The 25,505-nt window shown below is 54.6% G+C and overlaps 1 protein-coding gene and 1 pseudogene across 1 annotated transcript in view; one reads left to right on the top strand and one right to left on the bottom strand.

Moving 5' to 3' along the window:
- On the top strand, positions 1-20,713 carry LOC129013890 (chondroitin sulfate proteoglycan 4-like; annotated as a pseudogene).
- The window catches only part of LOC129014045 (putative golgin subfamily A member 2B), a 15,438-nt gene continuing 7,243 nt past the window's right edge, over positions 17,311-25,505 (bottom strand). Inside the window, exons 6-10 of the mRNA XM_063652895.1 lie at positions 19,205-19,393; positions 19,081-19,114; positions 18,849-18,939; positions 18,606-18,761; positions 17,311-17,444 (exon numbers count right to left, since the gene is read on the bottom strand). Coding sequence (XP_063508965.1) covers positions 17,413-17,444; positions 18,606-18,761; positions 18,849-18,939; positions 19,081-19,114; positions 19,205-19,393 — 502 coding nt within the window. The 3' untranslated portion in view covers positions 17,311-17,412. The remainder of the gene's footprint in view (positions 17,445-18,605; positions 18,762-18,848; positions 18,940-19,080; positions 19,115-19,204; positions 19,394-25,505) is intronic.

Below are 25,505 nucleotides of genomic sequence, written 5' to 3' on the forward strand. Positions count from 1 at the left end.
ATGGCAGCTGGCTCAGGCTGGCTAGGGACCAGTGCATGTGAGGCCGGTGCTGGATCACCCCATCAAGGCCATCAGCCTGTGCTTGTTTTTGGGGTTTGAGGGAAACTCAACAGGGATGAATCACGGTTTTTAACCTGTGTTTGTCTGCCCCCCAGCCCTGGACATCTGCAGGCAATTCAAAGTTATATTTGGCTCTTGTCACCACAAAAGGCATGGACCAGAAATTATGGCAGTGGGTTGGAAGTCAGGGAGGCTAATTTGGGGAAACTGCCTGGAGGAAGCAGCAACTCAAATGAGGAGGAGTCCCAGTGTGGGACAGAACGGGCCCTGCATAACAACCACTAATCCCAGGCAAGCCCAGACATGGCCTTCTGCCTGGGGAGGCCCTCTTTGGCCTGCCCAGCAGACCCTCAGCCCCTCCTAGGCCCTGTCTTCAGCCTCAGACTGAGTAGTGGCCTGGGGAAGTTGGGAGCTCAGCTGTTCTCATCCCTGGTTCCTTGGCCACGGTGGAAACAATGGGGCTGGATCTGACTGCTCAGCAGGGACTGTGAATAGCTCTCTAGCAGGAAGCAACAGCAGGGGTAATGGAGGAAGTGTGGGCCCACTTTGGTTTGACACTGCATATGGTCCCCATCTGGCCTCAGAGCCTTTACTCCTTGGCAAACTCAGGCCAATAAGCTCCCGCCCCCACCCTCAATGGCAGCTGGAAGAATGGCCTGAGGGAGAAGCAGGGATAGGTGGGCTGCACTGACATCACCCCCAGATCCCAGCCGTGGCCCCAGCCAACCCGTGGAGGTGGGGCATGGCACGGCAGGTGCTGCACAGGAGCCCAAGCACAAGGGCACTTAGGAGAAGGAATCTGAGCAGGGATAAATCTGGCCTGGGGGTGATTCTCCAGAAACTCCATTCCTCGGGGCTGTGACCACCAAGCCAGGTGATCAGGCCAGTGATGTTTCCCTTTGGGCCAGGTCGGGGAGCCAGACCTGGTAGGGAGACTCCTCTGGGGCCCAGGGGAGGTGAGTCAGAGCTGGCAGAGGCCTCTGGCTCCAGGAACCTCCAAGGAGGAGACCTGAGTTGCTGGGAATTTCTGGGTCTGACCTCCTGCAAAGTCAAGGTCTGGGCTGGACACAAGGTGAGGCTGTGCCTTCTGGTGCCAGGACCAAGGAAATGCTGGGATCTGGGCAGTGCTCAGAGGCAGCACCATATAGCAGAACCATGAGGGTGCACCAGCACGGACCCCTTTCTGCAACCCACCCATCCCTCTCTGCAGCACCTCACCTCCTCCAGGCAAGAATCTGCGCCTTGACCACAGCTCCCTCTCTCACACAGCTTCCTTCTTCGGTGAGAACCACCTGGAGGTGCCTGTGGCCATGGCTCTGACTGACATAGACCTACAGCTGCAGTTCTCCACGTCCCAGCTCGAAGCCTTCCTTCTCCTGGCAGTAGGCCCAGCTGACCACCTCCTGCTGCAGCTCTACTCTGGACACCTGCAGGTGAGTGACGTCCCCCTGGGATTGGGGCGAGATTCCTTGTCTAGCTTTGAGTGAACCCCAGCTGGCTGTGTGACCTTGTGTAAGTCACTTTTTTCTTGGGGTCTCAAGTTCTCCACTGTGGGATGGGCAGCAGCAGCTCAGAAATGGTAAATCCTTCATGAACTGGCTCTGCCCACTGGCTCCCTCCAACCATGTTTCCCACCACAAGCCCTCACTGGCCCTTTGTGCTCTGACTACACTGAACTGCTTTCAGTTCCTAGCCATCTTATGGTCACTTGCTGCCAGGCCTTTGGTCATCACACTTCTTCTGCCAGGTGTGTGCCCTACCCATTCCCTGCACCTGCCTAACTCTAGCCTCTCCTTGAAGTTTCAGTGTGGGCATCCCCTCCTCCTGGGCGAGGCCCCATCCTGGGCCCCCATGACCCCTGCACATCCTGGTGGCACTGCACCAGTTTCTCTGCAGCACCACTGTCTGTCCACGACAGTAACAGCACAAGTACTGCCTCAGCTTCATTTTTCCATTTCATCCTTCAGGACACCACAAGCTTTATTATCAAGGAGTCTTGTGGCTCCTACTTGAGTCTTCCCCCATACCATGAAGAGTTTAAGAACCCAGGGTCTTAGTCCAAATTTGGGGCAGGCTGGGTGCAGTGGCTCATGCCTATAATCCCACCACTTTGGGAGACCAAGGTGGGAAGATCACTTGAGCCTAGGAGTTCAAGACTGGCCTGAGCCACACAATGAGACCCCATCTCTATTTTAGAAAGAAAAAAAAAAACAAATTAACAAATTTGGGGCAGCCATCTCCTTCCACACCCCAGTGGGAAGAGGACTAGGGCTTGGTCAGTCTGCTGCTGTCATTGCTGCTCACTGCCACAAGGTGTCACTGTTGAACACCTATATGGTGCAGTCTGGTGCTGATGGCTGTTGAGCTCTGCAGGTACAGTGATGCCACATCCCTACAGAGATGCACCATACCAGGACTCCAAGATCGTGGTTCTTAGTGTTCTGGTTCTGCAGTTCCCATACTCTGCCATCACCTATTCTAGCATCTGGGAGCACCATACCAGAGCCATTTCTGGTGTCAGTGTCATGGTGACAGAACTATGTCCTTCATCTCTCCTTGAAATATTCCTCCACCACAGGTCAGGCAGCTTTTTTTTTTTTCAGAACACAGAGCATCTGCCTGGGCTCCCTATCCCTGAACAGTTAGCCTGGCTTCCTTCAGTGACCTCGAGAAACTTTGCCAAACTTAGGAGGACTAATCAAGGGATTCTCAGTTACCCATTATTCCAGGGGTGAAATCTAGATTCCAAGACAATATTTCTGGTGTTTCTCACTCAAGGAAAGAGGAGGAGAATTTAAAAATACAGGTTGGGTTTCTAGAAGAGCATCTTGCTATATGTCAGTTCCTTGTGGGCAAGGACCACATCTGATTCACATCAGTGTCCCCACAGCCCATCCAGGCCTGGCCCAGAGTTTCCTTTGGTGAGTGTTTGGAGGATGAATAAAGAGATGGCAGGAAGGCAAGAGGAGTGGCACCAGAGGCCCTTGTCCTAGGTTTTCTGCTCTGGGGCCCCAACTGTGGGGAACCCACTGTGCTTTTATAAGGGAAATGATGGATTCAAAGTGCTGCCCCCCATCTCCCATTCCCCGTCTCTCCTCAGGTCAGGCTTGTCTTGGGCCAGGAGGAGCTGAGGCTGCAGACCCCAGCAGAAATTCTACTGAGTGACTCTGTCCCCCACACTACAGTTCTGACTGTCTCAGAGGACTGGCCCACATTGTCAGTTGATGGGTTTCTGAATGCCTCCTCTGTAGTCCTGGGAGGCCCCCTAGAGGTCCCCTATGGGCTCTTTGTTGGGAGCACTGGGAGACTTGGCCTGCCCTACCTGAGGGGAACCAGCCATCCCCTGGGGGGTTGCCTCCATGCAGCCACTCTCAATGGCCACAGACTCCTCTGGCCTCTGACCCCCGATAAGCATGAGGGCTGTGCTGAAGAGTTTTCTGCCAATGACGATGTGGCCCTGGGCTTCTCTGGGCCCCACTCTCTGGCTGCGTTCCCTGCCTGGGGCACTCAGGATGAAGGAACCCTGGAGTTTACACTCACCACACAGAGCTGGCAGGCACCCTTGGCCTTCCAGGCAGCGGGCTGGAGTGGGGACTTCATCCATGTGGACATATTTGAGGGCCACGTGGTCCATGGTCGAGAAGGGCCAGGGTAATGTACTGCTCCTCAACAGTGTGCCTGTGGCCGACGCGCAGCCCCACAAGGTCAGCATCCACATCAACGCTCACCAGCTAGAAATCTCCATGGACCAGTACCCCACACGTACTTTGAACCGAGGAGTCCTCAGCTACCTGGAGCCACGTGACAGTCTCCTTCTTGGGGAGCTGGTTGCAGAGGCCTCTCGTCACCTCTGGGAACACTGCTCAGGTCTGACACCAGGGGCCGCCAATGCCTCCCTGCTGGGCTGGCTGCATGGAAGACCTCAGTGTCAATGGCCAGAGGTGGGGGCTGTGGGAAGCCTTGCTGACACACAGCATGGTGGCTGGCTGCAGACTGGAGGAGGTGGAGGAGTATGAGGACAATGCCTATGGCCATTATGAAGCCTTCTCCACCCTGGCCCCCAAGGCTTGGCTGTCCATGGAGCTAGCTGAGCCATGCGTGCCTGAGCCAGGGCTACCTCCTGTCTGCCAATTTCACCCAGCTGCTATCAGCCCAGTGGTGGTGACCGAAGGTGGCACGGCCTGGCTTGAGTGGTGGCATGTGCAGCCCATGCTGGCCCTGATGGAGGCTGAACTGCGTAAATCCCAGGTGCTGTTCAGTGTGACCTGAGGGGCACACTATGGCGAGCTCGAGCTGGATGTCCTGGGTGCCCAGGCATGAAAAATGTTCACCCTCCTGGACGTGGTGAACTGCAAGGCCTGCTTCATCCACGATGGCCCTGAGGACACCTCTGACCAGCTGCTGCTGGAGGTGTCAGTGACAGCTTGGGTGCCCATGCACTCATGCCTGCGGAGGGGCCAAACTGACCTCCTGCCCATCCAGGTCAACCCTGTCAATGACTCACCCCGCATCATCTTCCCACATGGCAGCCTTATGGTGATCCTGGAACACACACAGAAGCCTCTGGGGCCTGAGGTTTTCCAGGCCTATGACCTGGACTCTGCCTGTGAGGGCCTCACCTTCCAGCTCCTTGCACCCCCTCTGGCCTCTCCGTGGAGCACTGAGACCAGCCTGGGGAGCCGGTGACCGAGTTCTCCTGCTGGGAGTTGGAGGCCGGCAGCCTAGTCTATGTCCACTGCGGTGGCCCCGCATAGGACTTGACGTTCCGGGTCAGCAATGGACTGCAGGCCAGCCCCCCGGCCATGCTGAAGGTGGTGGCCATCCAGCCGGCCATACAGATCCACCGCAGCACAGGGCTGCATCTGGCCCAGGGCTCTGCCATGCCCATCTTGCCTACCAACCTGTCGGTGGAGACCAGTGCCGTGGGGCAGAATGTGAGCGTGCTGTTCCGTGTCACCGGAGGCCTGCAGTTCGGGGAGCTGCAGAAGTGGGGGGCTGGTGCTGTGGGGGGTGCTGAGTGGTGGGCCACACAGGCGTTCCACCAGCAGGATGTGGAGCAGGGCCGCGTGAGGTACCTGAGCACTGACCCACAGCACTATGCCGAGGACACTGTGGAGAACCTGGATCTGCGGGTGCAGGTGAGCTGGGAAATCCTGAGCAATCTGTCCTTCCTAGTGACCATCCAGAGAGCCACCGTGTGGATGCTGCGGGTGGAGCCACTGCACACTCAGAACACCCAGCAGGAGGCCCTCACCACAGCCCACCTGGAGGCCACCCTGGAGGAGGCAGGCCCAAGCCCCCCAACCTTCCACTGTGAGGTGGTTCAGGCTCCCAGGAAAGGCAACCTTCAACTACAGGGCACGAGGCTGACAGACGGTCAGGGCTTCACCCAGGATGACATACAGGCTGGAGAGGTGACCTATGGGGCCATGGCACATGCCTCAGTGGCAGTGGAGGACACCTTCTGTTTCCATGTCATAGCTCCACCATATTTCTCCCCACTCTGTACCTTCTCCATCCATATTGGCGGTGACCCAGACATGCCTGTCCTCACCAATGTCCTCGTGGTGCCTGAGGGTGGTGGGTGTGTCCTCTCTGCTGACCAGCTCTTCGTCAAGAGTCTCAACAGTGCCAGGTACCTCTATGAGGTCATGGAGCAGCCCCGCCATGGGAGGTTGACTTGGCGTGGGACACAGGACAAGACCACTATGGTGACATCCTTCACCAATGGAGACCTGATGTGTGGCCAACTGGTCTAGCAGCATGATGACTCCGAGATCACGGAAGATGATATCCCATTTGCTGCTGCTGCCAGGACCAGAGCAGTGGTGATGTGGCCTGGGAGGAGGTACGGGGTGTCTTCTGACTGGCCATCCAGCCTGTGAATGACCACGCTCCTATGTAGACCATCAGCTGCATCTTCCATGTGGCCTGGGGTAGGTGGTGGCTGCTGACTACAGACAACATGGCCTTCAGCAATGCTGATTCGGGCTTTGCTGAGGCCCAGCTGGTGCTGACCCACAAGGACCTTCTCTCTGGCAGTATCATGGCCACGGATGAGCCCATGCAGCCCATCTACCGCTTCATCCAGGAGGGGCCTCAGGAAGAGGCGAGTCCTGTTCACGCACTCGGGCTGACCACGGCTGGATCCTGCTGCAGGTGTCCGACAGGCAGCACCAGGCCATCACGGTGCTGGAGGTGCAGGCCTTGGAGCCTTACCTCTGTGTGGCCAATGGCTCCGGCCTCATGGTCCCTCAAGGAGGCCAGGGTACCATCAACACGGCCGAGCTCCACCTGGGCACCAACCTCGACATCCGCAGTGGGGATGAGGTCCACTACCACGTCACAGACAGCCCTCGCTGGGGACAGTTGCTCCAGGCCACTCAGCCAGCCACAGCCTTCTCCCAGCAGGACCTGCTGGTTGGGGCCATTCTCTATGGCCACAATGGCAGCCTCAGCTCCCGCAACACCCTGGCCTTCTCAATGGATGTGGGGCCAGTGCACACAGATGCCACCCTACAAGTGACCGTTGCCCTAGAGGGCCCACTAGCCCCACTGAAGCTGGCCTGGCACAAGAAGATCTACATCTTCCAGGGAGAGGCAGCTGAGATCAGAAGGGACCAGCTGGAGGTGAGGAGCTGGAGGTGGTGAGTGGGGGTGTGGACCAGGTAGAGGGCCTTCCTCCCAGTCTCCCTGCTGGGAACACATGTGACTTGGGCTGTGCCTTTGGTGGTCCCAGGTTGCGTGTGTGCAGGTGCCTCAGATGTGCTCCCATATATGTTGTGTTCCCAAGAGTTTCTGGGGAGCTTGCTGTACACCCATCCTCCTGAGAGTTGTGTGTGCCTCTAGAGCTGGTGTCCACTTGTGTCCATGGCATGGCTGAGCATGCAGATTCCTGGACCCCACCCACCCCTACAGAATCTCTGAAGTGGAGCCTGAGAATCTGCATTGCAGTCAGTTCGCTGGGAGGGCATCACGGGTCCTGAACTTCTGGGATTGCTGGCCATGGAGACCGGCCGCTGCCCCTCAGACCCCTGTGTACCCCACTCTCTTCTCAGAGCCCAGACCAGGACTAGGAGGGTCTGTCAAGGGCTTCTGCTCACCCAGGAACCCCACAGAGCAGCCCCGGACCTTCCAGAAATCTCACTGACATGTGCTGTGACCTCAGGCCAGTCCTTGCCCGCTCTCAGCCTTACTCTCCCACACTGCTCATTTCGGAGACTCTTCTGGTCCGCATGTCTGGAGCTTGGGGCCCACGGTGAGCCAGCAGATCTGGCATCAGGAAGGCCTCACGGGAGGAGGCAGTGTTTGGGCTCTGAAGAGCACAGGACATCGGGAGCAGAGAATGGGGAGTGGTATTCCAGGCAAAGGCACAGAACACGAATGTGAGTTTGGGGGCAGTTTAGCCTCTTGTGGATGGCCCATCAGGTGAGGGAGCCTATGTGGCCTTTGGGGCGTGAGCTCTGTAGGGCCTGTGCTGGGAGTGCCTGTGCCTCTAGGAGGGGTGGGGCGGGGCACCCTCTGATGGTCCTGGGTGATAATAGCAGGGGTTGGGGAGGATGCTGTCAGCAAACCAGCCACAGGCCTGAACAGATCCTGACAGGGGGCCTGTGTGTGCATGTGCACATGTGCATGTGTACATGTGTGACTGCATCAGCATCTGATGAACTCATATGTCTGTGTCACTGAGTCTGGGGACATGTGATTATGCACCTCCCTGAGGGAGTGCATCTCAAGCTGTGTGACCGATGCCGTGTAACCGTGTGTGGGGTGGGTATTAACATGTGACCAGCAGCCGGGGCAACCCAGTGAAACCCCATGTCTACACAAAAAATTTAAAAATTAGCCAGGCATGGTGGCACATGCCTGTGGTCCCAGCTACTTGGGAGGCTGAGCTGTTGAGCCTAGGAGGTTGAGGCTGCAGGGAGCTGTGATCACACCACAGCACTCCAGCCTGGGTGAGAGAGTGAGACCCTGTCTCAAAAACACAAAAAATGTGACCAGCTGCATGTCTGGCTGCTGTGTGTGTGAACCCACATGTGTGTTTGTGTCACTAAATGAGCAGTGGTATCTGGGGAAATAAGTGGAGCAAGATCAAGGCCGTTCTGCCTGCTTAGGGCTACAGTAGGCCCCTCTGAGACTCCACTGCATTCCCTTGTGAGTCCTCATGACCTCTGTTAACCAGGTAGCCCAGGAGGCAGTGCCGCCAGCAGACATCATTTTCTCAGTGAAGAGCCCACCGAGTGCCGGCTACCTGGTGATGGTGTCGCGTGGCATCTTGGCAGATGAGCCACCCAGCCTGGACCCCGTGCAGAGCTTCTCCCAAGAGGCGGTGGACACAGGCAGGATCCTATACCTGCACTCCCGCCCTGAGGCCTGGAGCCATGCCTTCTCACTGGATGTGGCCTCGGCCTGGGTGCTCCCCTCGAGGACATCGCATGGAACTGGAGGTGCTGCCTGCTGTCATCCCCACTGGGGGCACAAAACTTCAGCAGTAGAGGGGGCATGGTGGCAGCTGCACCCTGGCCCCTCCACTGCTCCGCGTTGCCAGGTCCTACTTCCCCACTCTCCCGGGCGCTGGCCTGCAGGTGCTGGAGCCACCCCGGCATGGGGCCCTGCAGAAGGAGGATGGGCCTCAAGCCAGGACCCTCAGCACCTTCTGCTGGAGAGAGGTATGGCCATGAGAGAGGCCCAGGGGCTGCAGCCCAGCTCTGGGGGCAGAGTGGAGGGAGCCCTGGGGACTCCCAGTCCACGGGTTATACACAGAGAGGAGACAGGGAGTCACATTTCAGAAGGACCTATGCTTTAAATGCTGTGTCAGGCTGGGCGCTGTGGCTCACGCTTGTAATTCCAGGACTTTGGGAGGCCAAGGTGGGTGGATCACGAGGTCAGGAGATCAAGACCATCCTGGCTAACACGGTGAAACCCTGTTTCTACTAAAAATACAAAAAATTAGCCAGGTGTGGTGGCCCGCACCTGTAGTCACAGCTACTCAGGAGGCTGAGGCAGGAGAATCGCTTGAACCTGGGAGGCAGAGGTTGCAGTGAGCCGAGATCAAACCACTGCACTCCAGCCTGGGCAACAGAGCGAGAGACTCTGTCTCAAAATAAAATAAAATAAATATCCCCTTTCTTCCTCTCAACTCCTCTGGGAGCCAGAACTTATGGGTCCCCATTTTCCACGAATGGAAGCTGAGGCCCTAAAAGGGTCAGTCTCTTCCTGCACCCAAAGGCAGAACGTGAAGGGTGCTGCTGGGGCCTGACTGCCAGCCCTGGGCCTGCCCCTAGGTGGAAGAGCAGCTGATCCAGTACGTGCACGACGGGAGCGAGACACTGACAGTTTTGTCCTGATGGCTAGTGCCTCTGAGATGGACCGCCAGAGCTATCCTGTGGCTTTCACTGTCAGCATCCTGCCTGTCACTGGCCAACCCCCCACCGACCTCATACAAAGTCAGGCCTGCAGGTGAGCATATTCCTAGGACCACCCCCCCCATAGCTGCTTTGAGAAAGAGGCCAGTGTCCCCTACTTCCCCGCACAGATCTCCCCCTCTGCAAAATGAGGACACTACTGTGTGCCTCACGCAGTTGTTGGAAGGAGAGATGTGAGATGGTGCTGAAATAGAACACAGGTGGGAGGTTTTGTTACTGGACACTTGCAGGTGCGGTAGGCAGATTTCTGAGCAGCCACGGGTGGCTCTGCTGTCCCTTCTCCTGTGGCTTAGGACCGGAACACCTGCCAGAATCACTTACAAGCCCTTAAGGGCAGGCATCAGGGTGGGACCGTTAAGCTTCCCACCTTCACTCCAGCAAGTGAAGGCCTCAGCTTGGCTCCCCAAACTCCTGCCCCTTGTCCACAGCAGAGCAGGGCCCCCATTTTGCAGAGGTGGAAGTTGAGGCCCAGACATGGGATGAAACTTCTCCATGATTGCAAAAGTAGTTCTGGTGGAACAGAAAGGGCATGGCTTTACATGTGGGCTTCCACATGGCAGGGCTTTGAACACCAGCTTCTGGGGTGCGTCCTCCCCAGTCCGCAGGAGCCACTGAAGGTTCCACAAGAGGGCTGACTTGGGCTGTCTCTGACATGGGGCACCGGGGGGCTTTGGTGGTCTAGGATGTGCCTGTAGGGGGTGGCCTCATGGTGCAGAGGCTACAGAAGAGTGGGACACAGCACCCTGGAACCACAGGCTGGGATGGCTGTGTGGCAGTGTGGCCACCAGGTGGTGCCATCTACCCGTGTTTGCTCCAGGAGCCCAGTGATGGGGTCCTGCCTCCCACAGTATGGCCCCTTTTGCCAAGGCTCAGCCTGAGAGCTCCCTGCGGCCGGGGGAGGAAGCCCAGGAATGCCAGAGGGCTGCTTTCTGGGCATGTGAGTCCCACTGCAGCACTGCCCACAAGTAATTGACCCAGCAAAACTGGTACCAGGACCTCAGGAACAGGTGCCTGCTCTGCTTGCTAGTGAGAGGCCTGAAAAGGGGTCCCCTTTGCCAAACACGAGGAGGGCCCATAACTGCTCTGGAAACAGCTGGGCCCATCCCAGCACTGCTTGTGTGCTGCAGGACAGTGCCAACCATCAGGCCCCAGCTCTCTGCACCTCCCACCCCTCCCTCAGCTGGAAGGAGTGCTCGTTTCTAAAATCGCTGTTCCCACCTGTGCCCAGCCCTTGCCAGGCACACATGGAGGGCCTGAAAGGAGATTGCTGCCCCACCAGTGAGACAGATTAAGGAGCACTGTTGGTCAGCGTTGGGGGTTTCTGGGGCTGAGAACTTGGTGAGGGTAAAAGCTAGGGCCTTCCTGGTTTGGGTACACAAGCTGGTCTTGAGGGACACACAGGACTAGGGCAGATGAAGAGCAGGGATGCTGGGCCTGGAGGGTGGCCTTCCCTGGGGTGACATGGAAGGTGAATGCGGGGAGGGCCATTTGTGCAGGGGAGCCAGAGCAGCGCCAGCCTTGATGCCACCTGAGGGCCTGAGCCTCAGTGGGGTTGGAGCCCTGGTGGCAGCCCAGGGCCGGGGAGGAAGGGGTGGGTAAGTGTGACAGGGCAGAACCTTCACAGGCCTGTGTCCCCAGATGTGGGAGGGGGCCACTGTGCCCATCCCTACAGAGGCTCCGAGGAGCATGGATGGTTACTCTGGGCCCAAGGACCTGGTGTACACCATTGAGCAGCCCAGCAATGGGTGGGTAGGGCTGTGGGCGGGGCCGGGCACTGAGGTGCACAGCTTCACGCAGGCCCAGCTGGATGGTGGGCTCGTGCTGTTCTCACACAGAAGTGGGTGCTGAGGGCCTAGCCCCAGGTTTCTGCTGCCTGCAGGGGCACCCTGAGGTGGGGAGCCAGCGCAGGCCAGCTGGACCCAATACCCCTGTCCCCAGGAGCCCTGGATGGAGGCATCCACTTTGGCCTCTCTGACGGTGAACATACTTCCTCCAGACACTTAGCTTCTGAGTGACGGCCCAGAAGCAAGTGCTTCACTCGCTGGAGGGAAGCCGGACACTGACTGTCCAGGTAGGTGTGCTGATTGTGGGCGTTCCTGGGTGCGGGGGGCTGGGGCAGAGCTGAGGGTGGCATGCCAGGGTCACACTGCCTCTGCAGCCACAAGCCTGAGCCTGGATCACAAAGGCTGATGGCCCCTTTTGCCTCTGGCAGAGTCCGTCCAGCCACTCAGCAGCCAGAGCCTCAGAGCGAGCAGGCACTGACCCCCAGCTCCTGCTCTACCATGTGGTATGGGGCCCCCAGCTAGGCTGGCTCTTCCACGCCCAGCATGACAGCACAGGGGAGGACCTGGTGAACTTTACTCAGGCAGAGGTAAGGGCCCCACTCTGCAGCCACCCCTCAGATGCGCCCAGCCTCAGGTGGCCACTGTGCCATGGACATCACGTGGACATGGGCACCAGCTCCAGCATCGCTGGCAGCAGACACTCCCAGGCCTGCCATGGTCCAGGGCCCCGGTGTCCTGACCTCCAGGAGTCATCAGGCTGGCAGGGCAAGTTCATGTTCCCAGAAGGAGGGAGAAGGATGCAGGAAGTCGGGGATACAGGGCCCTAGAGCAGGGCTGGGGTCTTGGGGTGTAGCTTCCCGAAGGAAGCTACAGCTGGACCGGAGGGTCTGGAGAGGGAGCACCATGTAGGGGCACTAGTGGCACCCCAGTAGCTGGTGAGGGGCAGTGCTTGGTGGGGGATGGAGTTGGAGGTGAAGCAGCTGCTGGGGCCTGGGGCTCAGATTAGGTGCCAGCCAGAGGCAGAGTGGATCCTAGGAGCAGATGAGCTGATGAAAGGCAGCTGAGTCAGCCAAAAGGGGGAAGCCACTGTTCATCTGTCCTGGTGGCTTCAGAGAAGAACTAGAGCTCTCAGCCATGGGTAGCGGCAGACTGTCTGTGGTAATTGTGCCATGGGGGCCAGCCCAGTCATCGTTTAAATGAACACTTCTCCCCAAAGGCAGAATGGGAGTTGTTCCATAGCAGGGCAGACTCTTTTGTGGGCTGTCCTGGGCAGGCAGCACAACTGATGCTCCCACCAGGAGGCTGCATGAGCATCTGGACCCAGCACATGATCACAGCGAGTTCTGGGTAGGGAGCGGTCTTGTGGGGCGCAGAGCTGACTCTGTCACTCAGGAGCCACAGCACGCAGTACTGCCCCAAGTACCTCCAGATGGGACCCCTGTCAGCCCTTGAAAATGGCAGAGCCCACCCCTAGCCCCCCTTTCAAGCTCCCTTGCTTGGGCAAGGACCTCCTGAGCCTGGCACTCTCACTCCTGAGAGGTGCAGATGGTATTCAGCAAGTGCAAAGCCGAGGTTTCTTGGGCCTCTCACATCAGCACCTCCCAGGCCTGGGTTCTGTATTTCCCTAGAGCTCCACTCCTGCTATGGCACCCTCCCCACAACGAGATATTCATCAGGCTGGTGTCTACAGCTGCTGCGTACCCTCAGTTGCTGGGAGCCTTTGTCAAGAATGCCCAGAAATGAGGAGGGCACGGGACCAGACCATCAGCAACCCTCTTGCACTCTATAGTTCCATGTTACTCAGAGCTTCCCCGTGCCCCAGCAAGATGAAGGACTAGATTGAATGGGCACCAGGGGGCCAGGCTGGCAGTGCCACCCAGGAACGCGGGGAAGAGGCTACATGTGCTACCTGGCCCACTCAGGGAGGAGGGCAGGACTGGGTATTGTCTTGACAGCAGCCCTGTCCCACAACACTGAACTGGGCAGGGAAGGGGTCAGGTGTCCTCATTTTTCAGATAAGGAAACTGAAGCTCCTGGAGGGCAGGTAACTGTATTCAGAGCACATGGCCAGTAAGAGGCAAAACTTCTGCGGGCAAGTCCAGGATTTCTTTCACCAGAGAACACTGCTTGCTCCCCAGAGCTCAGGACCCTGTGTTTTGTCTCACTGCCACCCACAGAGCTCCTGTATCCAGGCATCAGCTCCAACTCCCACTCCTGGAGGCCGAGGAAGGAGGATCACTTGAGCTCAGGAGTTCGAGACCAGCCTGGGCAACATAGTGAGACCTTGTCTCCACACAAAAATTTTAAAAATAGCTGGGCTTGGTGGTGGCACGTGCCTGTAGTAGTCCTAGCTACTCGAGAGGCTGATGTTGGAGGGTCACTTTGAGCCCAGGAGGTTGAGGCTGCAGTGAGCAGTGATCACTGTACTCCAGCCTGGTGACAGAGCGAGACCCTGTCACTGCCCACCGTCCCGCCAAAAAAAAAACTGAGTAGACAGGTGTCCTCTTGGCGTGATAGGTCCTAAGTCCCCTCCCAGATTTGTAACATTGGACAGGTGTCTTTTCCTCTGGACCTCGGTGTCCCCATCTGAGTGAGAAAAGGCGGTGGGGAGGTGCATCTTCCAGTTGAAGCGGTATAGAAGCCCGTGTGAAAAGCCATACTCCAAGGGGCTCCAAGTCCAGCGCACAGTCCCAGCAGGGCCCAGCAAGGCAGCCAGGGCAGCACAGGCATCAGGTACCAACCTTCTTCCCTGTTTGCCCACTCTCAGACCAGGGAGTTCATCATCTTGGAGCCGCTGGCCACTCTGTACTCGTGTGGGGATGAGTACACACTGATGGAGTTGGCAGAGCAGGCACAGCAGCGCGACGAGATGCTGCGCATGCACCATACGCTGAAGGAGGCGCTCAGCATCATCGGCGACATCAACAGGACCACCGTCACTGTGCCCGTGCCCCTGCCCGTGGACGACTCCTGGGTGCAGGGGCAGAGCGTCCTGGACGAACGCAGGTACCAGGGGCGACCCCAAAATCCCCCCACCCCGGCTGCCCAGAAGAATGCTCTGAGGGCAAGTGGCACACCCCCTCACCGGGGTGGGTCCCACCTGGAGTGAAGTGGGGGGAGCTTGCCAAGGAGCACTGGCTGCGGGGCGGGGTGGAGCTAGGATGTTCTCGCCGCTGGGGGCGGGACTTAAGCTCAGGCGACTGCCTTGGGGTGCGGCAGGGAGGAGCTTCCGTGCCTGGGTGGGGCCGGCCCTGGGCTGGGGCGGGGCATCAGGGGGATGGAGCCTCCCTGAGGCCCTGCCATGTCCCTAGCCCGGCCTGGGTGGCAGGGCCCAGCTCCTGGGCTTCCTCCTGCCGGGTCCCCCCTTGGGGAAGCGTGCCCCGTATCCTCCAGGCCAGAGGCTTCCCCTGATCCCTCTGGGCCCTACCCCCCAGGTGCTCTCGTGCTTCAGCCGGGGCCCCCAGGTGAGTAGGGGTTGAACGCAGCCGAAGAGGCCACTGGACGAGCGTGGCCGGGAAGGAAATGGAACTGGATTCCAGAGCATCAGACCTGGCTGCCAGAACTGGCTGTCTCCATCCAAGGCACTGGGACCATGGGTGCCGGAGCCACGTGTGGCCTAGGGCTGGCAGAGCCTGCCCCCCAGGGAGCACTGAGTCCTGGAGGTGGTAGTTTTTGAGGAGGGGGCTGTGGGGCTCGTCCCACCTGCCCCCTTCTGTCCAGCACTTGCATGGCACTTCCCTCTATTTTCACTCTTAGGGGCTGCCCACACGTTGCATTTCTCTTCCTTCCTTCTTCTCGCTGTCCTCCATCCTCTATTCTGTCCAACTCCTATCCCAGCCCCGGGGGAGCCTACCTCAGGTCTGAAGGTCTGAACCCCGAGATGCTCTGGGGGTGTGGATTTCCTTCAGCTACCCTGATGTCCCCACTTCAAGTCCTGACTCCTTTGAGCCATCCCAGGGGGTGTCTGGCCACTGGACCACAGGAGCAGAGGCCAGGCTGTGACTGCGTGACCAGCAAGGTGTGTGATGTGTGCGTGAGCGAGCACACGAGTGTGAGAGTGTAAGAATGGCACCCAGGCCTGAGCTAGGACAGAAGCAGCTGGGGAAGGAGCCTGGGGGCCACAGGCAAGCTGATTTTTTCTCCACACCCCGACCCCTCCCCCTCTACCCCCGACCCTGTCTAAACTAATGGGGTAGTGGTAGCTGCAAGGGCAGGGATGGGAGTGGCTGAAGCCTACTTCACTCCCAAAGATTTCTAAGGAAAATGGTTCTACTGCATCCTTTGGCTTGGCCTTGTTGAACCGTGACCCTCTTTCAGGAACATTCACTCTGATTTCCAGTGTGCCCCATCTCCACTGGCCACGTTCTCTAAGGAAGAACAATCGCATCTGTTTTTGTTTCCAAATGGCTGGAGAGTGGGGCTGTGGGTCTAGCGCCCATATACAAAGATGAAGCAGGGATTGGGGCTTGCCCTATGACGTGTTGATAACCAAGTTAGATGGGTAAAGGCAAGCAGCATAGTACTGGGCAAGATCACTGGACTAAGAGTCCAGAGATGCTGCTTCACCCTGGGGCTTTAGGCAAGTCCCTTTCCCTCCCAGAGCCTCAGCATCCCTTCTATCAAATGATGACGTTCTGCCTTTCTCCTAGGATGCCTGTGGGGATCAAGGGACACAGTGGCCATAGGGATGCTATGTTAACCGCAGATGCGGCCGTAGGAGCACTTTGCTAACTGCCAACGTGAGTTCAGACTCTTCAGGCTATTTGGCACCCAGGTCTATGGTGAGGTGTGACATATGGGATGTAAAGTTTGATGCCTGCTCCGACTCCAAACACCCATGAAACCTTTGGCAAATCATGACCCTGCCTTGGGGAAAAGGGCAGTCTGGGAGAGCTTCTTCAAGGCAGCCTGGCTTCAATGCAGTCCGGGGCATGACTGAGATAGGCTTACGTGGCCGGGAATTGGAGGGTAACTGGGTAAAGAGCTGCAGTGTGGGCAGAGGTGCAGTGTGGGTCACATCGAGGACAGCCACTGGCCAAAGCAGGGAACAGAGACAGAATGAGGAAGAGCTCTGTGGGGAAGGTGGGACACGGGGTGGAGAACCTTCAAAGTCCAAAGAGCATGACTTGTTGGGATTCAATGCTGTAGGCAGTAGGGAGCCACGGAAGGCTCTTAGGTGGAGAATGAGGGCTGGACATTAGTGAGCAAGCCCTGTCTCCATGAGCAGCATGGGTGGTCCTCTGAGCACGCCAGGCACGAGTGTGCAGGCAGCTGGTGCAAAAGCCTCTGTGTGCAGGCGAGGATCTGTGTTGTGACTCTGCCCACGCATGTGCTTCAGTGTGCCGAGTGGCTGCACGCCCCAGATCCATGCGGCACGTGCTGGCCGGTGAGGGTGCTGGGCACCACGAGGTGGCGGGGAAGGCGGCATGTGTGTGTTGTGGGCATGTGTGTTAGCGTGTGCATGCGGGCCGTGGGGCCTCACAGCATGTGTGCGCACATTGGCATGTGCATGTGTGTGTCCCCCACCCCCAGGCCTGCCCTACCCATGCATGTGACCTGCCATGTGATTTGAAGCTGTCTTTCAGAATCACTATCAGTGGCCCCTGAGGAGCGTCAGCCATGATAGGTACATGCCTCGCTGCCTGCTGCATGAATGGTCTGCCCGCCCCGCTGCCCCAGCTCCACACAGGGGGCATACCTGGGGACTCAGAGCCAGGCTCCCTGCCCCTCCCTTCTGGAGCTGCAGACTTGCTCTTTCCTCTTTCTGTCCTTGTGCTGCTGGCTGTCTCACTTCTCTCCCTGCCAGCCACAGGACTCAGTGCCACTGCTCCAGGTCTCCATGGCTGAGCCTGGGGGCTCTTAGAACAGGCTCCATGCCCAAGCTGGCAGATGTGGAGCCGTCAGAGAGGACACAGAGTTCATGGTTTATGGTGTAGGGGCTGGGAGCTTGGAGGGGGTTGTGTGTGGGGCTGCACTCAGGCAGCCAGAGGCCTAGGAACATCATCCTGGACATGCCGTACCTGTAGTGCAGTCTGAGTCATGCTGCCAGGGCAGGGTATCCAGCTCCCAGCCTGGGAGTACCAACAGCCAAATCCACTGCAGATTAGGGGTGATAGTCAGGGTCCCACGTCCTCTATCTGTCAGCCATCCAGTGGTTTTCTAGGATAAAAGCCTGACAGTCCCATACACGCTGTCATCGCACAACACACTTCACAGGCCAGGCAGGGACACACAGCCCTCTTCCCTCCCTCCCAGGTACCATCATCATACCATCAGTCATAGCGTGTGACTGAAGGCTGGGTCCCTGGCCCCTGCTGAAGCACTATCGCCGGCAAGCAGGCTCACACACCTTGGCCTGTTGTTCCTAGGGGTCGCCTGTGCTATTCAGCCAAGGGGACCACAGTGCCTGCTGGCCCAGCTGAGCTCCGCCTAGCGAGCCCACCTGCCTTTCCTGCCACGGAGTCTCCCTCTTCTGCTTTTCCCAGCAGGAAGGGCCCAGCCTCACCTATGCAACCTGCAGCCCCACCCCCGCCAACCAGCTGAGGCTCCCCTCTTAGACTTAGAAGTCTATGGCCAGTGGCATCCGGCTACCTGCCCTCCCTGCCTTCCCCAGGGTCCCTTCAGTGGACCCTGAGCTTTGACAGCCCAGAGGGGCCTCTGGCGCTCACTCCAGCCAGCCATCCCTTATAGCTTCACCATTTTGGTTCAAGCACTGTTCCTTCTGTCAGGCTTGGTGGCTGTTGGGTGGGGCTCCCCAAGCAAGAGGTGGCCCTGGGCCAGTGGGTTGGAAGACGGGGTGACCAGAGAAGAGGGAAGCCCGAGGGGGCTGGCATTGGTCTGAACTGTGGGTGGATTGCCTGGGTGCCATGAGAGAGGCCAGCGTGTGTGGGGTGTGGAGGGCCGCTGCAGCCCCCAGGCACTATCTATGAAGCTCCAGCTTCTCCCTTCATCTTCCTCCCCTTTCCCTTCCAGCCCCTCTATTCCAGGAACCTTGCCATGCCCACACCTAAGCCTTCCCCTCCCCGGCTCTTAGATGATGGTGATGTTTATCTCCCTGTTCTTGGCAGCCCAGAAAGAATGGCATGTGGGGGTTGCTGCCCAAGCCTGGGTGCTCCTGGGGAGTCCTGTGTTACAGGAAACACCTGCTGGATCTGCTGCGCAGTGGGGTTGTCATGGGGAGAACCCTCCCTGTCCTCTCCTGGTGCAGCCTCCACGCTATCAGTGAGGCTCACCTCACAAAGATCTTCAGAGAGAGGGAGGGGGGTGGGAATCTGAGCACAGTGCGAGCCTCCCCTGCTCCTGCCTGCCCACCCCGGCTGAGGGCTCTACTCACCACCCTTCTTGTCCGCACACTCAAGCTCCTGGGCTACTGGGGCTCCTAGAGCAGGCTCATCAGCAGGGTTCTGGGCAATGGTCAGAATTTGCCATGCCCCTCTTTGTAGTCGCCCACAAGCTGCAACACCTGCCCCTGCAGCTCCAGCAGGTTCACCTGGGGGAAAGGGTGTTAGCTGCCATGCCGGTGCCGGCGCCCACGTTCACCCCCACCCCACCCCCACAGAGATGTTGTACACCCTACCTTCATCTCCTCCTGGTCCTGGGCCAGCCTGACGATGTCCTCCTCTCCCAGTGCTGCGTCTTTGGCACTGCCCCCTGGCTGATGTACTTTCCTGCAGGAGGACACGGCTCAGATGCTGGGGCCCCTCGGACGGCCCTGCAGCTCCCCTAGCCATGCCCTGGCCTCTCGCTCACTCATGGTGTCTGTCTGTCCTGAGAGGTGGATGAATGGAAGCTCTGGTTTCTCTACTCACTCTTTCAGGTCCACCTTGTCCTTCCATAAAGTCACTATGGAGCCAAAATAATGGGGTCACATGTCAGGAGTCACCTGGCTTGTCCTGCCCCCACCCTTGTTGGCCCATATGAGGACCTACTCACCTGCAGCTTCTCCATGGCCCCCTGCAGGGCCCAGTGGGTCTCCCCACACACAGATTCACCCCCAGTCTCTGGGGCTGGGGCCGCTGCCTCTGGCTTTTTCTGGGACGAGGCCACTGGGTGAGCCAGGCGCTGGCAGCACACCCTTTGCTCCTCCAGGGCACTGGCTCCAGCAGAGTTGAAAAATGCCACCTGAAGGCAAGAGGTGAGTATTCTTGTAGGGGCATATACAGAACAACCGGGGCAGGGAGGTGGAGCACAGCCCCTTCCTTTGGGGCCTCACAGAGTGCACCTGTTGGTCACAGGTGAAATGGTGTCTGACCACTGGCTCCCGGAAGGAGTGAGAGTCCACAGAAATCAGAAGGTGGGAAACCAAGAACATAAGGGGGTTTCGGAGGGACCACAGAGGAAGGTGGCAAAGTAGGGGCAGGGAAAGTCAGGCTCACCATGGCCTCCCGGCTCTCCAGGTCCCCTGGGATGTTCGGCATGGGCCAAGGCGCCCATCACTACATTCCACTCCTCCAAGGGGAGAGGACCACATCAGCATGATGCCCGAGTTGCTGCTCCACGATGTGGGAGGGAAACAGGGTTTTGACCCGGGTTCTCGGAGATGCCAGCCCAAGAAGCTCAGGGAGGTCGAGCTTAGGGCAGTGGAAGGAGAGGGCAGAGTCTGCAATAGGGAGCCCCAGGAGTCACCAGCCTAAAGTCACCCAGGGATGACTGGCGAGGGCGGGGCCTGGGGCTGGGAGACCCAGGTCCTAGGAGACACAAGCCCAAAGAGCCCAGGGAGGTTGGGCTTGGGGCGGCAGGAGGTGAGGGCCGAGTATGGAGCAGGGAGCCCAAGGAGTCAGCCGCCCAAAGTCACCCTGGGGTGACTGGCAAGGGCAGGGACTGGGCTCCTTGCTGAAGGGGTGGGGCTGACTGACAAGACTTTGGTCGGGGGAGCCCAGGGGCACTGGTGTTGGGGGGCCCCGTCTGGTATGCCTCAGGAGTGCTATGGACTCTAACACCAGTCTTGTCATCGGAGGGGATCTGTGGCTGGGTTGGGTGCCATGACCTGGTGTGTTTTACCTTTTTCTTGGCTGCGGCCAATTTCCCCTGTTGTGTTTTTTCTGACATCGTGGGGTGGGGAGGGAGACGGGGTTGGGGCCACATCAGCAAAATCCCAGTGAGCACTGCTGAATGCCTCCAGTCACCTACCAGACAGCTGTGCGACGCAGCCACAGGAGGCATAACCAGGGCCCCACTAGAATGCAGAATAGGGGCGTGGCCTTAGTGCTCCAAGCCCCATTGGTCAGTGAGAAAGATGAAAGGGAAAGGAGGCGTGGCCAAGCAGCAGCATGTCCAGAGGGACCTGTGGCTTCACAAGGAAAGCTGCCCGTGCAACTGCTGTCCCCGCCCACTCAGAGAGAGGGGAGGGGCCGCCTACTCGGAGAGGGGAGGGGCTGGCTTTTGATTTAAAAGCTTTAAAACTGTAAAAAATAAACTTTAAAAATATGTGTGTATACTTTATATATGTGTGTGGCTGTGTGTATGTGTTCCTCCAGAGCTGTCTTCATTGTCCAGCTTCTGTGCAAAGTCTATGATTTTGGCCTATATTTTTCATCTTCAAATGGAGCACAAGAATTACCAGTATTACCTTAACTGAGATATAGATCCTATAAAAATGGAAAATCCATAGCATGCTTGATGATTAATGAAGCCGACTATAGTATCCAACATTCCAATAAGACAAAATAAGCACAATGATTTATTTGGAAAAATATTTGTCTTATTCTCCTACATTATTGTTAAGATTTCTTTTAAAAACAAGAAACATGTCTAATATCTTTAAAAACACAAAGCTTTTGGGCTGGGTGCGGTGGCTCATGCCCGTAATGCCATCACTTTGGGAAGCCGAGGTGGGTGGATCGCCTGAGGTCAGGAGTTTGAGACCAGCCTGGCCAACATGAAGAAACCCTGTCTCTACTAAAAATACAAAAACTAGCGAGGCGTGGTGGTGGGTGCCTGTAATCCCAGCTATTTGGGAGGCTGAGGCAGGAGAATCACTTGAACCCAGGAGATGGAGGTTGCAGTGAGCCAAGCTCATGCCACTGCACTCCAGCCTGGGTGACAGAGAAAGACTCCATCCCAAAAGAAATAAAATAAGATACAAAATAAGTAAGAACACAAAGCTTCCAATTTAATAAGCACTTAAAGCTCTTTAGTGGTTGAAAACAAATACAAGGCCCATTTTTCTAGAATCACCTGGCCTCTCTAAGCCCTGTGAATGAAACTGAATTTCTCACTTGATACCTGGCTATGACTTGCAATTATGAAAACCAAGAATTGTGCTATGTCACTCTGTATTGCTTGTTACCTGAAATCCACACTAGGCTGGGATCAAGGGTTGAATCTTCCATGATTTTCTCCATAACCTGTGTGCTTCTTATCCCAGACCAAACTAAGCTTTTTTCTAGAGTTCCACAATTAACAGTTAATAGACAAGAGTAGTTCTCTAAATGTAGTCTATGGACTAGCAGCACCAGCAGCACCTGAGACCTTTTTATAAGTGCAAATTCTCAGGCCCCACCCTGGACCTGTTGAATGAGAAACTCTGTAGTAGGGTTCAGCAATGTGTGCTGCAGTAATCCCTCCAGGTGTTCAAGAACCTCTAGCATACAGCAGGTAGTAAAATGTGTTTCCTTCTGTAGGTCCAAAGCCAGGGTTACCACGTTCTGCCTTGTTATGAAACAATGACATGCAATTAAAAGACATGAATCTCCTTCCTACTCGCACCCTCCATCCAATGTGTTTTATTTTTATGAGTTCAATAAGAAAACAAGCAGCAATGAGAGATTTAGTCTAAAAAGTATGTTTACAAGTGTCCATTCTCATCCAGCCTGATCTCCTACAAAACCATTTACATCCTCTTACATCTCAAGTTTTAAAAAAGTATCTTCACAATGTAAGACTCAGGCACACTAGCAGTTCTATAACAAAACACCAAGTAGATTAGAATGTCCAACCTTACTAGAGAAGAAAAGTGGAATCGTTGGCTATATTTTCAAATTGCATTCAACAGGAAATTTAAGTTTTGAATTTTTTTCACCTTCATACTTCCAAGTTAATAGACTTAAACCAGAATACGCCATTCTTTCAAAGCCTCTAGGCAGGCAAAATTTTCCTGTATTATTTCTTGCTTTCAATGGATATAATGCAGATTCCTGGTAGGCACATTCTGTATACCTGCAAAGATGCAGAACTAAACAGTTCCATCTGTTCAATATTAAACCAAAAGTCCTGTAGACCTCGGATGGTGAGTGTAATACTTCAGCACTAGCCCAAAGCCTCAAATATGAAAAGATACCAAGAACACCACTAGCAAACGAAACTAAACTCTCGGCCAGGAGCAGGAGCTCACACCTGTAATCCCAGCACTTTGGCAAGCCAAGTTGGGAGGATTACTTGAAGTCAGGAGTTCAAGACTAGCCTGGGCAGCACAGCCAGTTCACATCTCCACAAAAATTTTTAAAAATTAGCTGGGTGTGGTGGCACACAGCTGTAGTCCTAGCTACTTGGCAGGCTGAGGTGGGAAAATTGCTTGAGGCCAGGAGTTGGAGGCTGCAGTAGCTATGATTATGGCACTGCACTCCAGCCTGGGTGACAGAGCGAGACTTAGATAATTACATTTTCTTCTGCTCCTGTTTACACTAAAATCACTAAGTTAGAAGGCTTTCAAATTTGGCAGGATAAAAATTAAGTGAAATGTGACTTTGGAGCTTGGCTAGTGAAAGAAAGAAAGAAAAGAAGGAAGGAAGGAAGGAGGGAGGGAGGGAACAAAGAGAAAGAAAGGGAAGGAAGAAAGAGAGGGAAAGAATAAAGAAAAAGAGAAATAAGAGAAAAAGAAAGAGGAAAGAAAGAAGAAATAGAGGGAGGGAGGGAAAAGAAAACAAAGTAAGAAGGGAAAGCAAGAAAGAAAAGGAAAGCAAGGAAGGAAGGAAGAAGAAAGAAAGAAACAAGGAAAAGAAAGAAAGAAAGGGAAAGGAAAGGAAAAAGAAAAGAAGGAAGAAAAAATGAAATGACAAATTACTTACGGGGAGAAAGTTTTTGTAACGTCAATGACAGATAAAAGGCTTGTATCCTTAGTCTATAAAGAAATCTTTAAAATTACTGAGAAAAAAACAAATGATTTTCAACTGAAAATGGGCAATGGAGAAACGGGCACTTCTCACAAGAATAAAAATGGCCAATGGCATATACAAAGATTCAAAAGCACAAGAAATCAAAGCAATGTGATGAAAACAATGAGATTTTCTGTATAAAGGCAGGAAAGATGACAAATGGAAAGGGGAACCTGGAGCTCTGTCCTTATTGGTGGGAGTATAACCGGAGTCACTTTTCCCGGAGAATGATTTGAAAATTTCTATTAAAAACCCTAAAAATTATTTCCCTCCAGAAAATATTAACTTCGTCCAGAATTGCCTCCAGAAATTCTACTTCAATGAATTCAGTCCAAAAATGTTTGCTCGAGCCCATTACAATGTATGTATAAGAAAATTCACCTCTGGGGCGGCAGCGATGAACTTAATATACATCCAGCTATTAAAAATGATGATGCCAGGATATATTTACTGCCACAGAAATATGCCCAAAATATAGTAAGTGACAAAAGACTATATATTACAATTCCACTTTTTAAAATGTTTATATGCAGAAAAACGTATAAAAAGCAACAAACCAGAATGTTTTGAGTGGCAAATTAAAGATTTTTCTTAATATTTGTCATCCAAATTATTACAAAAAGAATGATTTCCTTTATAATCAGGGAGAATTGTTATTTTCATTTTTTTATATTTAAATCTCTTTTCTTTTTCTGATTTTTTTTTTCTCCTGTATGTATCCCGTGTAGGCTAGAATCCCCGCCTCTTGAGGTAAATCAGCCCATTTTTGGGAAGTGCGCTACAGAAAGCTGCCCCACCTTCCTTTTAAGAGATCTGGAGACATTTTTGTTTCAAATTGTTTTATCGTTCTCAGATTATTTTGTTTAATACATGAAATTGAGGAAAAGACAAAGGAAAGGCTGACTCCCTACCCTCCTGGGGCTACTCTTCCAATTTTTGCTGCTTTGTTATGTACTAATATTCACTGGGTACTAAAAAGATGGGCAGCCCCTTAGATCCTTTGTTCTTTTCTCTTTCTCATAATCCTACTTCATTCCTTCATTCACTTATTTTTAAAAGGGTCAGGTGTACAAATACATAGTTCAGGAAATTTTTAAATATTACTACCTATAAAAGTATGTGGCCAAATCCCATTCAAAGTCTTATTCTCCTTCCATAGCCAAACACTTTTAATTGGTTTCTTATATATCATTTCAGAATTTATCTTTGCAAATACACATGTATATTCTTATTCTACTCTTCTCTCTCAACACAAAAAGTAGCATACCATACATACTATACCATTCCTTGTTCCTTTTAAAACACACACACACACAATATATGTCAGTTCTTCTACGTGAGTACAGAGGTCTTTATCATTCTTTACAACCGCACAGTATTCATCGTTTGGATGTACCACAGTTTACTTAATCAGTTCCCTGTTGGTGGACACTGAAGTCATCCCTATCATACTATTACAAACAATAATGCCAAGCATAACCACCCACACACACCAAGTTCATTTCTGAATCTGCCTTTGATGAAGCTTCTGTTTGAATCACCACAAGGTCACAAGGCTGAAAAGTTAGCCAATTTTTTAGTTTTCATTATGTACAGCAGTATGTAGCAAAAGACTCCCTCGGGCAAAGCAAATGCGCTCTTTGGGGATTTACTGCATAACAACAAATGGATAAACAGAACACCAAGAAGAAATATTTCTATTTAACCATGCACATGTATGTATATAATACATGCATATGCATAGAAAGTATACAACAAATCCATCAAAGCATTAACCATTGTCTCAGTATGATGGATCTATGGAATGCTTTGTAGACAGCCCTCCTTGCCTATCAATTCTTTCTAGTTTCAAAACAGTGAATATGAACAATTTTTGCAATATAAAATTTGAAAAAATGTTAACTCAAATTAAGCTGGATACATTCCTTCAGTCTGTCCTATATTTGTATGGTGCTCCAGAGTGCTCAAATATCACTTCATTTAAAAAATTTATTTATTTGTTTTTCAAATATAGAGACAGGCAGGGCCTTGCTCTGTTGACCAGGCTGGTCTTGAACTCCTAGATCCTCCTGGATCCTCCCACTTCCACCTCCCAAAGTGCCGGTATTACAAGTGGGAGCCATCGGCCCGGCCGGCTTCAT

Source organism: Pongo pygmaeus, chromosome 16 (genome assembly GCF_028885625.2).
Source record: "Pongo pygmaeus isolate AG05252 chromosome 16, NHGRI_mPonPyg2-v2.0_pri, whole genome shotgun sequence".
NCBI classification, from domain to species: Eukaryota; Metazoa; Chordata; class Mammalia; order Primates; family Hominidae; genus Pongo; species Pongo pygmaeus.